The following is a 15,243-nucleotide window of genomic DNA, read 5'->3' as shown; positions in this document are numbered from 1 at the left end:
TTCATTCTTCTTTTACCTCAGAAGAGAACTGAAAGATTACACCCTTATTTTTATAGCAGCTTTGAAGGTTAGTGGAGAACTAACAAAATAGTGTTGAATAAATTTCTTCAAAGTTCTTTTTCCCTGAAGCTTGTTCAGATTCTAAAGAGATGGAAGTCGAATACTTTATTTTCCTCAGTGGTAATGGTTAATACCCAAATACATTTTTCACATAGCAGCGGAATATAAATTAAGGTGAATTGATAACGCAGCATACTGTGTTTACAGATGTGTGACTTGTTGTAAATAAATTTTCCTGTCTGCTGTGATGCATCTCCCCCTTGATTCATGGTTTCTTGTTTTTATACATTGATTTTTTTTCATCTGAATGCTTTAATTTAAGTGATTTTGCCTATGAGGAGTTTTATAGGCTACATATCAGATGGAAACGATGCAGGACTGAAATGTACACTTGTTATTAAAGTTTAAAGTGGAGTTCAGATCTATTTTTGGTCCTTTGTTTAGAGGTTTGCTGACAGAAGATGGAGGAGACATGACAGGAGTTTGGAAATGTTAGAGAAAGCATCCTTTAATGCAATGATTGTTTTATGTAACATCTACGTTCTGTTTAAGAGAGAGGTAATTTTTTTGTGGTTTCTGATCCTAAGGGTGCATGTTTTGTAACCTGGATCTAACTTTGATTAAGTGCAGTACCTTTGCTGGCTGTATATGCTGTAGTTTTATATGTGCGTCCATGTCAAATGAATTACTTCAAGGGGGCAGCTGCGTCAGCATGCATAGGCTGCCAGGGAACAAGTAAAGGTTTATTCCAAGTTGAAAGAGAAGAAAAGAAACAACGTTTCGGCTGTGGAGCCTTCTTCTTTGACACACCCGAAAAAGGCCCCTCAGCCAAAATGTTGTGTTTCTTTTCTTCTGTTTTCAGCGTGGAATAAACCTACAGTACAGTATTACTTGTTCCCTCATGTAAATGAATGTGTACTTTTTACAGAAAGAGAGAATGAGGGACCTCAGTTATTAAAAGGCACACATTAGATGTGTTCTGGAAATAAGCACAATTTAATGCACTATCTTCATTTTACAAAGAGCGCACACTTCGCTTTATGTAAACTCCTGAGCAAAATGTCAAAATCCTTTTCACAAAAAGAGGTGTCTGAACATCTGTCAGAACAAAGCATTTGGTCCAAAGAACAGATGAAGTACTGTATTTTGTTGAGGAAAAAAGGTTGTTAGGAAATTGTTCTGTGACAGTTTACTCCACTGTTGATTGATGAAAAATGTTACTGTACCCAAAATATTTTGAAGTTCATATAAAACCATTTGGCACCCACAGCCTTTCACGTAATGGATATTGTTCTTTCAAAATCTAATTTAACTACCTGCAATTCCTGCAATTTCCCTCATGGGATCAATAAAGTATCTATCTATCTACTGTATGTTTGGTCTTGGGCAGCAGAGAAGACGACGAGGTGCTGAAACCTGCTTATTCGTAAGGTTGCATGTTGGTTGTAAGGGAGACTCATGCAGGCCAGAAAGGCTCCTGTATATGTGGGCCTTTCTAAAACACTAAAACACCTTTGTCAGGCTTGCATTAAAGCAGTAGCTGAAGTGTCACATCACCAGCCTAGAGACTCAACATTTGAACCTTACTCTGTTTCTTTAAATGTGCTTGTAAATGAAGCTCTGAAGCTGATTTATTTTATAAAGATGCTACTTTATAATAATAATAATAAACTTTATTTTATGTAGTGCCTTTAAAGGTGGCTTCTCAAAGCGCTTTACAGAATGACAACAAAAAATTAAAAGAATACACAAGAAAAAAAACACAATTACAATACACAGAGGAGACTGTGGATGGTGGTACTAAGTAACATAAGAGCAGTGTGGTAAAGAATGGAACCAGTTGAGTAAAGGCTTTTCTAAAGAAGAAGGTTTTGAGTCTGGATTTGAAGGAGTTTAGAGAAGGTGATATCTGATATCCTTGGGGAGAGATTTCCCGAGCTTCCAGTGTCCTAAGGGAGAGAGTTCTAGAGCCCTGTCACCCATACAATGTAGACGGGCTTGGGGGACAGTTAGGAGACCAGAATTAGAGGAGCGAAGGTTGCGAGATGGAGAGTAGGGCGATAATAGTTCAGACAGGTACTGAGGTGCCAAGCCATGCAGGGCCTTATACTGTAGGTGAGCATGAGGATTTTAAAGTCCACACGGAATTTGACCGGAAGCCAGTGCAAGGACTCCAGTATAGGAGTAATGTGATCACTTGCACTAGACCTGGTCAGGATTTTGGCTGCTGAATTTTGGACATACTGCAGTTTTTTCAGAGCAGATTTAGATACCCCAGCGAGTAGAGCATTACATCAGTCAATTCAGCTTTACCAAGCCTAAGTGTCAAGTAGTGTGTTCAGTCTTTGTTCTCCTGCATGTGGAGTGTGCCTATATAAGCAGCAATTAAAACAGAAGTATATTCAGAAGTCTGATTTAAAAAAAAGTGCAACACTGAGACGAAAACTGTCAAAACAATAGGCTCTCACGGTTCTCCAACAGGTGTTACCGCAATCATATGAATATTTATGTACCTAAATATTATTGTACCTCTGTGGGGTGAAGTCACCGAGTGTGCATTAAAGCTGCCATTGTAAGCAATTTTATAAAACTGAATGGTTTGTTCTTGATATTTTAAAGAGAAGGATCTTATAGCTGTTGGCTATATTGTAGAATACCCATGTATTCTAGTCTCAATGAAGAAGAAATTATCTTATGTCTCAAGTTATATAAAATATATACTAGTTTAGCTCTAATTATCATTATCTAGATTAAATGGGATCCTGAAGGATAATCAGCGTGTATTTAGATAAGGTAGATTTTGCTTGTTTGGAGTTGAATGAAAAAGCAGCAACAACAAAGAACACACAAAGAACAAAGGTATATTTTTGTGTGGTATATTTGGATAGCTTTTCAAAGTTGCTCATCCTGTTCATTGTCAAATTGCAAGCAGGAGGCACTCAGAGTAATGCATGTATTAAGACTGAGAACAGCTGAGAAAAATGGATAGAAAACAGATCACAGATAATAGGTGAATGCTTTTACCTGCGATTCAGGTAGTGATTTCAAGCAAATATGAACCACGATGTTACTCCACAAAAGGGGCTTATGTGGAACTGAAACCTCTCGAATCCTGCGTTCAGTGTGAAATTAAAAGCCTAATACCTCAAACATGTGACAAAGGGTTGTGTGGTCAAACAAATCACTACTGGAACTATTTGGTCTGAATGCCAGGTGTTACATTTGGCGCAGACCCAACACAGCATGTCTGTCCGTCTATACCAACACTGCTGTCAAGCATTGTAGAGTCAGTATCTTGCCTGGGGATGCTGCCAGGGACTGGAAAGCTTGTTAGGACAGAATGTAAAATGGACAGGACCAAACACAGGCAAAGACTAGAGAAAAAGACTGAGAACTGGAGTGAAAGTTTACCTTTCAGCAGGACAACGATCCAAAGCACAAGGCCACTATGTGGTATGCTGGAGTGAAAGTGAATGCTCTTGAGTGGCCCCGTCAAAGTCCGGACCTGAATCGTATTTAGAATCTGTGGAAAGACTTGAAAGCTACTGTCCATAAGCGATCGTCAAATAACATGAGAGAGCCTGAACAGTACTGCTAGGAAGAATGGGCAAACATTGTTTTTTAAGCCAGTATGGAAAGTTGGTGGGGACTCACCCGAAAAAGGCTTTAATTGCTGCCTAAGGTGCTTCCCCCCAAATATTGTGTTTTGAATGTTTTTCTTTCTGAAATATACTGTCATTTATCTGAACCTTAGAATTTTTCAGTTTTGAGCATTCAGGCTGTGAGTTATAAGTTTTGTAATTACTAATTTAAATATAGATTTAATATACACATCTGTTTAAATGTGTATATATCATTTTGTAAATTCACAAAAAAAGGACACCATAGGCAATATTCCCTCTAATTTTAATGGCCTATCTGCGCAACAATTTCAAGTTGTGCAATTTTTTTTCAGGTGACAAAAACTTGTGCGCACTAAATTGAGTGTATGTAAAATTGTAAACCTGAAGTTATTTTTTGTTAATATAGTCAGTCTCATAGAAGCATAGAGATCCAAAAGACCGGGACAGCGATTCGACGAGCCCAGTCATAGAGACTGAGTGCCGAGCGAGCATGAGCAGGGAGGTACGAGACGCCGAGAGCAAAGATATCGATTATCGAGCGATAATAATGCACGCAGCCAGTCTCGTGTGGTCAGTTTTGCATTTTTCAGTTGACGACCGTGTTTGTTTTATTATTATCAAATTTTTGGGGAATTTAATTTCCTGTGTACGCCAATTTCATAACTTTTGTGCGCACGGCTTAGAGGGAACATTGACCATAGGAATGATCTGAACACTTCTGCAATGCACGGTAGTTAAAAGCCAAGATTTTCAATCAAGTGATGTTATTTTTAAAGTTGACCAGTCGACTGGGAAGATCTCATTTGGTGTAGTATGTACCACTTTAGTCACCATGATACAAAAAATATATTTCTGCTCTGGAAGAGCAACCATTGAATTCATAGGCTTTAAAAGAATGTCCTAAACTGACAGGCTAAAAGAACCAAACCTTTTTAGTCACTAACAGATAATTTGAGGACTTATTTTTAAGTATTTAAAATACTTAAAGGATTAACGGTGTCAACATAACTGACTTCTTTCAGATCAGCATTGAAATACCAAGCAGAGGACAAGTAAAAAATGTGTGAAAGTGATCTTACAACTGAGAAAAAGAGGCACTTTTTTTACACAGAGATTTCTGGCAGTATGGAACTAGCTAAAAACATGTAAAAAGATGAGATCAAAAGTCAAGATGAGATTATAGTCTTTACTGTATTAAAACAGGGGTTCTGTGGATTTCATGCATGTCCAAAGTAGGAGAATAAATGTGAAGTAATTTTGCCTGTGTAGAAACTAGCAAACAGTCTATAGTAACACCTTCACAATACAATTAAAAGTGCCAGTTTAAAGGCCTTTTTATGGCTGGTCAAAACCAGTTGAATGAGTTGAGATAGAATTTTACGGTAGTTTTTAATTCTGCTTTTTCACTGGGATATTGTTCCTTCTGTCTAAACCACAAGGCCAATTAAAGAAATTGGTCTACTTTGTTCCAAATCATTTTCTTTCCCTTGTTCTATTTCAATCATTTAAAAAAAATAATTTCTACCAACCAAAAATGTATGCATTTTAAAGACAAAAACAGTAGATTAAAGCATTTAAGTAGGTTTTTTGAATTTCTAGACAATATGAACTCTTTTCTAGGAGCAATTTCTGTAATAAAACTATTCAGTTGCAATCCTGTACGTTTCTGTATTAGTATATGACGGTATGTATATAGTATATTTAAGTTATGCTTCTTACACTTTTCTGTTTTTAAATGTTAAATTGTATGACAATAAAAATCATGAGATATTCAGTTTCTTTCTGTGATTTTAAACCATGAATATTACCAAGCCACAGGTCTAGACATGTTTGGAATGATCTGTATACTGTAGGTTAAGTAGAGAATAGAGACATTCAGCTTTTTCCTCTGTACTGTTTTCTCTGAGCCTATTGACTGCATGTAACGGTCGTCTGTATGTGGTATGGTCATTGTGTGTGTATATATGTATGAAATATATATCACAAGTGCTGTGCCTGTTGGGCAGCCTGATCTAGAATCTCTAGAGAGTTTTAAAGATAGAGTCTGAAGATGACTAACACGAGTAAAAGCAGCCACAACCAAATTAGAAAGAAGCATGCCTTTGGAAATACACTGTAACAGCTGGATGACAATAGTTAATAGTTAACAATCTGGTACCAGGCCTACCAGGTGCGATGGATAAAAAGTGCTGGATCTTGGTACGGTGCTTTGCATGTATGGTATTTTGTCAGTTATGTTTTGAATAATTTTCTGGCTCAGAGGCTGTGTGATCTGCAGTTAGTGTGACATTTTAATAGAATATGAAAAAATGAAATTTTCTGTCAATACCAGTTCATTCTTAGAGAAACACTGGTCGGGTGTTCACAATTAGAAGTAAAAAAAATACTAGGGACTAGCCCGTCTGATATCTAACCAGTGAACTCACTATGGTTATAGCACTGGTCACAAATAATTCAATCTTACTTTTGTTCAAAATAGTTGTTTTCTTATTCACAGGTAGTTTGAAGTCAGTGGTGATACAGACTCAAATATGAGCGTGCAGACGTGACACGAGATAGCTGTTGCACTTAATATAAATTGATGCTTTTCTTTAAGGTCTAAGACTAAAAATGCATTCAAACGAAACATTGCTGACAGTAAACGTTGTTGAAATAGTTGAGAATTGTTTAATAGGAGTCAGCCTCATTTCAAGGACTATTCTGTTGGCATGCACTTGGCTGAAGCATGATGAGAATGTGTCTTTGGGAAGAGGTGTATTGTAATGTACAGAGAAGTATTTTACCCTTAACAGTATGACAGGTCACTGCGAGGTTCTTTGTCCTTGGTTCACTCATCGAGTCTCATTATATGCTTAAGTAGAAAACAAACATTTTGCAGTGCAGTGCGCTAAACAGAGTAGCTTAACGACAATGCAAAAAATACGAATAGTGCAATAATATCCTAAAAGTACACAAATCCAAAATAAAGTGCAAGGTTCTGGAGTTCCAGACGATGAAGTGAAGGATTGAAATAAAATGTACCTGAACAATAAGCACGTTGTAGACCACAGAGTTCAGCAAAATGTGGTTAGGGTGTGATCTCAGACCTCAGAATCCCATGGAGAGAGAACTCTGTATGTGCAGTAGTTCATCCTGCCTGTAGCCTTGCCTCTCAGTGAAAACTAAAAGCATCTTAGGGCCAGACTCTCTGATGGAGCTGCTATGTGAAATCGATGAAATGTAAGATGTATTTGCAGCCAGAACGCGAATAATGAAATATCCATATAGCAGTGTTTAACTCTCACCGTGATAGAGGAGGCCTTCTGCTATACCGCCATTGGCCATTAATATACCAGAAAGATGTTTGCCCTTTGAGACGAATCACCTGGCAAAAAACGAACATTGGAATGCATATTGCGCTTAAGAAAAACCTTTTCAGAGCATTTGTCTTTCTGGGATTTCAAACAAAAAAGGCATACAGTGAATTCTGCTCAGTCTTCATAGCAGAAGATGAAAAGGTCCCTTACTGAGGAGTTGGGACTGTGAGAAGTATCAGGATTCAAGACCCCAGTCTTACTGCCACCAACATGAAAACCAGAAACATTTGACATTACATTCAAAACAAAGTTTTGTTTCGGAGTACAGTGAATAATACAGATGAGCCACTGTCACGCTGAATCGGATAAGTGGCTATCGAAAGTGATATTCGTATCGCAATTATTGTAAAATGTTGTCATCAGTGGCACCGGCTAAAAAATAAAAAGGGGATAATCTGACCACCCTGATGTTTTAATAGCATCATAGTAAAGATGGATATTGATTGACAAAGGAAAGAAGCTTTTGTTGCTTTGGTACAAGAGCACAATAACATCAGTTTACAGCACTGAGAGCTGTAAGATCAGTACTCCCACAGCACATAAAACTTATATATAGCTGCACGGTCCAGTATAACGTGTCTTTGCTTTTATTTTAGCGGACATATTCTGTTTGAAAAAAAATAATGTGGCCTTAGAAAGGCCTTGCACGTAGACTGAAGATCTTTTCTTCGGTGTCATCTCATTGCTCAGGTAACATGAAACAAGCCTTTGCTGTGTGTGTAAAAAAACAAACTGAAAATGCTCCATACTTACCTGCATGGTCGAACTCCATTACTTAACGCCACAGAATGACAAACACAAATCACTGCAGGTTAAAAACGTGGGCAGGTTCCTATGCAGGCTTTTTGTGTAGATTCAGCAGTTTGTTGAGAAGGGACCTTCAGGAATTTATTTACACTTGCCGGGTGCTTTAAATGGTCTGTTAGATATTTGCCTTGTTATCTGTTGTTCAATAACAATTTGTTACACAAGCCAGTTGCAGAAAGTATCAAATAGTTCGAGTAGGTAGGTGTGTCAGCGTTCGTAGGCTGCAAGGGAACACGTAAAGGTTTAGTCCATGCTGAAAAGAGAAGAAAAACACAACGTTTTGGCTGTGGAGCCTTCTTCGGCTGTGGGAAAGTATCGAATGCTGCAGCCAGTAAGATTACAATGCAATGTATACATCCAACCATTTGCAGCGGAGCCGCAGCCTATCCCAGCAAGCAATGGGTGCAAATTAGGGTTCACCCCGGACGAGATGCCAGTCCATCACTGGGTAGACACAGACATGCCCACACTCGCAGCTAGGGCCAGTTTTCCCAGAAGCCAGTTAACCTGCCAGTATGTTTTTGGACTGGGAGAAGAAACCGGAGCACCAGGAGGAAACCCATGCAAACAGGGAGAACATGCAAACTCCACACATACAGCACCCCAGGAAGTGAACTCAGGGCCTCACTGCGCCACCCTGCTGTTCACACCTGCATTTTAGCATCACCTGATATGGAATGTGTCAGTAATGTACAGGAAGTGCAATAGAGCCCAAATTGATTGATTTTGATTCTCCATTGTGCATGCCTTGACTTGTTTCTGGTCACTGGTCATGATACTGTGAGACTGTGTCCTCAAACGTGACCATGTTCACAGTGTCTGTTCGTGAAAATGAACACTTCCTTTTCCTGTATTTTATTTTTAATCCTTTGTGCTTGCAGTTGATTCCTACATTAAAAAAAAGAGATACCGGGTCATGTTCTGTCTGCCTTTCCATTTGCCAGATGGGAATTTAATTATATTTTTCCAGAGTGCCTTGTGCAGTCTCTTTTGAGAGACATTCAGCTCCACATAACCACCATGAAGACCCGTAGAGCTTGAGCACAGATATTACTTCACATACTTCAAAATACATTTCGGAATGAGATCTGAAAGCAACATGACTTCAGAAAACAGTTGTCTAGTTAGAGATTACCAGTGCTTAAAAAGCAAATATGGTAGCTGTGGAACTGACATTACTATGAAATCTCCTGTTTGAAACCTTTTTTTTATTTCAAGTAGAAAAGGCTGTCTTTCAGCTGTGCTTAAGTTCATATCCAGGAAGTGCGGATGTTGAAAATCATGTGAAAGAATAGAAAACAAGTGCTGTAAAATCAAAGGTTAATTTCTAATCGTAAAGTGCTTCCCCGGGAATCAGCAGACATTACAATCACCTTTTCGTCACTTGTGCCCAGTAGTGAAGAGCAGGTGTCTCTACTCTCTAGACAGGTGCTGAGGTATTTTTCCTCACTTTGCAGCACAGTTGGTCCAAGCCCTGGACAGCCATCCCAGCTCAGGACTGTGGTTTTAAAGGTGCATTAAAGGAGAACGTGCTGTAAAGCTGGCGGTATTAAAGGAATGTGCAATCTCACATCCTGGCATCCCTGAGGAAAGAAAAGGTCAACCCAAGTGGGCAAGTTTTTAACTTGTGAACACGTAGGAGCTTACCTGCACTGTAACACCTGAGTGTGTCTTATTGTACCTCTGTCACACTGTCGCCGAAGACCAAGAGAGGTGTCAGGGGGCAATCTGCAGTTGCTCATTTCACCTTATCTGGAACGTCCCGTGCAGCTGAAATAAAAAACAAAAGAGCCTCGCTTCTCCTGAAACTGAGACAGCTAAATGCATTTGTGAATGCTGAGCCTGCCTGCCTTTGTGTCTCCTAGAAATACAAGCCGGGCAGATGTGATGACATCCTGAAGTGGAAACCTCCCAGCCACAACTCCGTCGATTTCCGTCTGAAAGTCACTAAAGTAGGGGGAGAGGGGTAAGTCACATCAGAAGCAATTAATTATTTAAACACTGCTTTGCTCCTTGCACAGTAGTGTTACAGAATGTTACTTTTCTAACCTGTGCAGTAGTGGATGAAAATCTGACCTCTGCAACTACCAGATTTTGCAAATGTCATTTAAGTTTAACGTTAGAGAGCAAACGTTCTGCGTGATACTGCATTTAACGCACATTTATCTGGCTTTGTATATGTTTGATCATCTGTGTTGATCTGATTATTACTGGACACACTTTCTTACTGTAGGTTCGTTTATTTTTTGAATGTATGTCATGAAATGCTGCTTTTCACTGCCCAATGTCTTTTACGTATAACTTCGAACATTTTTGTTTTAACAAGCAGTTTTCGTAGTTGCAAGGACACGGATACATCGCTAGTTTTATCTTTTGCTAGTTTGTTTCATGAAACATGAACACGGATATAAAAAGCCGAACATGGTTTTCCCTCAACATAAATCAAAAGCTTTATAATAACGTGCTCAGGTGATTTGGAATTAGGTATCAAAATGGAGTAAAAAGACAAGAGCTGGTGGACAGGAATCGTTTCAGTCCTCTTACTGCTGTGTTCTGTAAATCCTGACATCCTGAATTAAGGCTGTGTTTTCTCACACCGTCGGCAACACTGACTTGCGGGCATTTCCCCATCATTCATGCTTATATGACTTAGCATCTTATTAGGGACTAACTCTCCTGTTTAGCCTGTTATTGTGACATCCCTCCCTCCAGCAGCTGTTCATTAGATAGCACAGATCCACCGTCCTAATGACAGCCACGACCACATCTCAAACACCAAGGCTCTCTAATGAGACACAACACCTTTTTGCTCTTCAGCTTTCCTTGTTCGCTTTTCTAGAGGCCTTGTCCTTTTTCCAGCTAATTAAGAGGTAACGGTTTTCTTCCAGACGTTAAACATGCAAAAACAGAAAAGAAACGCATGCGTTGTTTGGAATATACAGTAGATACAGTCCTGTAAATAAAATCTTCTTATATTTTAACGTTTAAAATAACCTACCAATTAAATTATCAAAGCAAAGTGTAATTTTGATGCTGAGCTGTTTTTTTTCCTGTATTTTACTTGCCTGTTTGCTTCAAATTAATAATTGAAGCAATTAATGTCAATTTTGTCGTTAAAGAATTTTAAAGGCATTTGGCTTGAAGTCCGAAAAGTCTTCAAATGTGTCTAATGGCCAGACTACTACTGCTGGATTTGTAAAGTTAGATTTAGCAAATAGTTTAACCTTTATACTATCCATGTATTAGAGCCAGGGCTGTATTTATCACATTTATGAAAGATGACAAAGTTATAACATTATATCAGAATGTCTTCTGAAAGCTGGCTTTTCCTCATACAAAAATCTTCTACCATTTAAACTTTTTGCAGCTCAGGCATACAGTAGTTTGCCTGTGTGTTGGCAGGTTGCTGGTCAAACAGTATGATCTGCCATTTTTTATTGTATGCTGGAGTCAAACAGTTAACTAAAGCAACAGCATCAAAAGAAACGTTAAGTACTGTACTGTTACTCAGTGGTCATCTGCTACGAATACATAATTGTGTGTCTTTTATTCTGAAATTCCTGCTGCAATGCAGGAGAGCCATATTTCCACACGTCATAATCAGCTGCCTTTTCTTGGCGAGCTGTCTGACGCCAAAACCGCTGGCCTTGCGCCTGCAGGTATGGGATCAAGAAATTCACCAGCTGCTCCCATTTTTAAGTGTTTTTGCTTCTGCATTTGGTGTCTCTCGAGCGTGTATTTGTGGGGCTGGAAGGGGGTGCCCAAAGCCAGAGGGAACATGCTGCTTGCTTATTGGTGCTGAACGCTGTTGTGATTGACAAGTCAGAACTGCGAGCTGGCCGCACGCCGTCCAGGTTCGGATGAGCCGAGGTAGTCGGCTCTTGCGTATGGGCGGTCTGGGACTTTCCTGGGCTCCGGTGAGACTGTTGTGTTGTGAGAGTCTCGTCTCTCTTCCACTGACTCACACCATGTAAAATGGCGACCATCTGTGTAAAATGCTCCAGTTCAAAGAAAGACTGCCTTTATTCCCCCTGTTGTTTGTAGACGGGTCTTTTTCCATCGCCACTTCTTGCAGATGGTTTTTTCCCCCATTAATTCTGGAAAATTCTGTACTATCTGCAGTCATGAAACGATTTTTTGTTTCATGACAGCAGAAGACAGAAGAGAAATTGCAAGCACTGAGACAGAACTGAGCAACGTCAGGAAGCATATAAATGAGGAGGTCATTCGACCCAGCGGGCTTGTTCGGTTTGCAGTAGTTAAGTGATCTGAGGATCTCATTCTAACTTTTTTTTTATCCGAAAGAAGTCACAGTATAGACTTCAACATCATGGGTGGATTGCTTGTTCCAGACTCCCACGACTCTTTGTGTAAAGAATTGCCTCCTGTTCTCTGTATCGGAAATAAATTAATAATTCATGGTTCTTATCTGCCATACAATAATAATGCATGCACTACTTCCCTGCTCCCCGCTGACCTGCTGTTTTTTAATAGCTTATGGCATGAGTGAAAACGGCATGAGGAACAAAAGTGCTGCCTTAATGTTGAGCCGCAGCGCTTCTCTGGGACTCTGGGAACTCTTCGTGCCCCAGACAGGCAACAGGATTGATAGGTTTGGGCAAATATTAATATTACAGAACCGCGATATCTTTGTTTTGTGGTGCAATGAAAAGCAAGCTTCCGAGTTTAAAAATGAAACGAAAAGCAGTTTTTTTTTAAGTTCAGCAAATTTCTGACAGCCTTCTTAAAGCTTTTGTTGGGGGCCGCTTATTGAAGGTTATCAAGAGTTTTGCACTGTAGTGTTTTTAAGCCCACACTCATCAGCCTTCCACCTCCACTTTCCCCTGACTAAGAACCCACAGTGGAGTCTTGACAGGGTTTTTGTTTCTCCAGAATTGTTTTTGTTTTGTTTTCTTTTGTTGTTTAATGTTTTTTCTTTACATTCTGACATCTGCTTGTATTATATGTACCGTTTCTGTGGATAATTCATACAAATTATCCTTTTAGTTTCTTCAACAAAGAGGCCTTTTTGTATCTGTTATGTTTGTGTATTTGTTCCCTATCAGACCAAACTCTTCAGAAAAGGTTGCTCAACAGTTCCTGCGCCAGCTGTGAGTCTGTTGGGAGTGCGGAGAGCTGGCTGGTTGGTCCAGCTTGTCTTGAGCAACGCCGTCTGTGGGGCCAGTTAACATTCGTGATACAGGGCCGAGCTCACGCATGCACCCCAATCTCCGGATTTGTCTTTTGCGTTTGAGTTTGGCAAAATGTTTTCTTCTGGTTTTTTAGAAGTGCTCACTAGCTGTCGGGAGGGTTCGCTGTTTCCTGTGACTGGCACTGCCACTGTCCTGTGTGAAATTTACCGGCCGCAATCTCGTTGCACGAGAGGCTGAACAGGTTGAGGGGCTGCATTAAGGCCTTTTATTTTGCTGCTGTTCATCGTTGCCTAGGCGTTTGTCTTCTCTAGTCTGGCCTCCTACATGGTGGAGCCCGAGACACGTTACCAAGGTCATCGTACACCATAAAGCATCGATCGGGCTCAGCTCTGACCCTGACAGCGCCTGGCAGGGCAGATAAAGAGATGCCATCTTTCCCGTTGCAGTACAGCTCTTTACTTCATTCCCAGTCGCTGCACCCGGACAGGGGAGTGTGGCTCATTAACCATGCGTCAGGAAGGTCTGCATAAGTAGGACCACTTAGATGTCCCGTCTCTCTCATCTTTCTCACCTTAATGAAGGTGAGGGAGCACCACTGACGCCCCCCTGGAGTGGAAAAACCAAAACGACTATCTCCAGCCCAGAGCAGAGGAGCATTCAAAATAAAAAAAAAATCAATAGTTAAGATGCTGATGTTTTTTCCAATTCATATTTCCTGTAGAAACCTGCAAAGATGTGACTAACGTTCGTTGACTGATGTTGAAAAAGTAATTTTTTGCGAAAAAGGACATAACAAGGCTGCATTATATGTAACGATTTCTAAATTTATTTTCATGTCTGAATATTGCTGATTGGAATTATATTTACCATAAATTTACAATTGATTTCCCCTGGATGATTTAAGACTAGGCTTAGAAAGTTATTCTGTTGCTATACCTTATCATTTAGGGATTTGTTCTTCAGCAAAACACAAAACAAGCTGCCTGGGATACAAAATGCATATATACTGTCTTTAATATATAACCGTTCAAATCGAAGTTTGCAAGGAAATTGTTCATGCATGCCCAGTAAGCTTATCTGTTCTTGTGCAAATTCAAAGGAGAATATTGGCTAAGTGTATGCAATGTAATGCTTTAATCCAGCTTACTTCCCTTGCCAATAAACTGGGCAGTGCAAATATTATATTTCCATGTGTTCCTCTTTGCATTGCAATGAGCAGAGCTGTGTACACTGTGTATCTTTTAAGATGCACAGTAATTTAAAGTGTCTGGTCCTAAAGAACTGGTTTGCATGAGTTGTGTACATAAAACAAACTCATTTTATATGTGTTTTTGATTGCGGTTTTACATAAACAGAACTTCATTTTTCAGGCGTTCAGTGTCCGAAACCAATGTGCTGCTAGCATGCAGAGCCGCTGAGCAGAGACTACGAGTTTCTTCCTTTACCAAATGAGCCATGAGAAAGCCTTTTCTATGGGTTTTCAGTAACAATAACATGAAGATACACAAATACTAGGTGTGTGAAGAAGCCATGTGGACCACAGTGTTAAATCCGGCAAATAAACAATGAAATAATGAGTCTCAGGTTGGAAGGAACAAAAAATGAAGAAGGAAGAAAAACACTGACTGAAGGTGGGAGATTACATAAGAGCCTAAGAAAGGCTGCAGATGAGAAGAGGCTATCTGGCCCATCTTGCTTTTTTAAGAGTATTGTAGTTAAGAGAAACTGAAAATTCATTCAGCTGTTTTTTTTAAAAAGCCCATAGTTTGGGCCTCAGATACCTGTAAGAAGTGTTCCTATTTTTGTCCCAGATGGACTGCTCGTTAGTTCCAGTTGTTACCCCATGTCTTTTGTTTCACTCTTGAGTGTGAATTAAGTCCCCTGGGTTAACACTTCCTATGCCCCCTTATCGTTATACTTGGATGGAATTGCCTTTTTGTGTCCTTTATTCTGAACTGAAGAGATATACGTATTTTATCTGTCCATGTGCGACAGTATGCCGAGACCTGGAATCAGTCTTGTTCCTCTCCTCTGCACTCTTTCTGATATCCCTGTAGCAGTATGGTGAGCCAAGCTGCACATCCTTATTCCCAGTGACACCCGCTGCATCCAGTGCATCCAGTGCATGGTGACCCGTGAGCAAACGTCCCTTGATTTAGATTCCAGTTTTTGTCGTATGTTCCTGTAGACAGCAAAAAGCTGTTTGCTTTATTTGTTGCTTCCACACATAGTCTTGATTAGAAC

The 15,243-nt window shown here is 39.7% G+C and overlaps 1 protein-coding gene across 1 annotated transcript in view; it reads left to right on the top strand.

Annotated features, from left to right (window-relative positions):
- The window catches only part of rngtt (RNA guanylyltransferase and 5'-phosphatase), a 171,053-nt gene that overhangs the window by 136,364 nt on the left and 19,446 nt on the right, over positions 1-15,243 (top strand). The window contains exon 13 of the mRNA XM_088904819.1: positions 9,712-9,812. Within this exon, the coding sequence (XP_088760945.1) occupies positions 9,712-9,812 (101 nt within the window). The remainder of the gene's footprint in view (positions 1-9,711; positions 9,813-15,243) is intronic.

Source organism: Atractosteus spatula, chromosome 2 (genome assembly GCF_055471065.1).
Source record: "Atractosteus spatula isolate fAtrSpa1 chromosome 2, fAtrSpa1.hap1, whole genome shotgun sequence".
Lineage (NCBI taxonomy): Eukaryota > Metazoa > Chordata > Actinopteri > Semionotiformes > Lepisosteidae > Atractosteus > Atractosteus spatula.
This window is presented reverse-complemented; position numbering and strand designations above follow the sequence as displayed.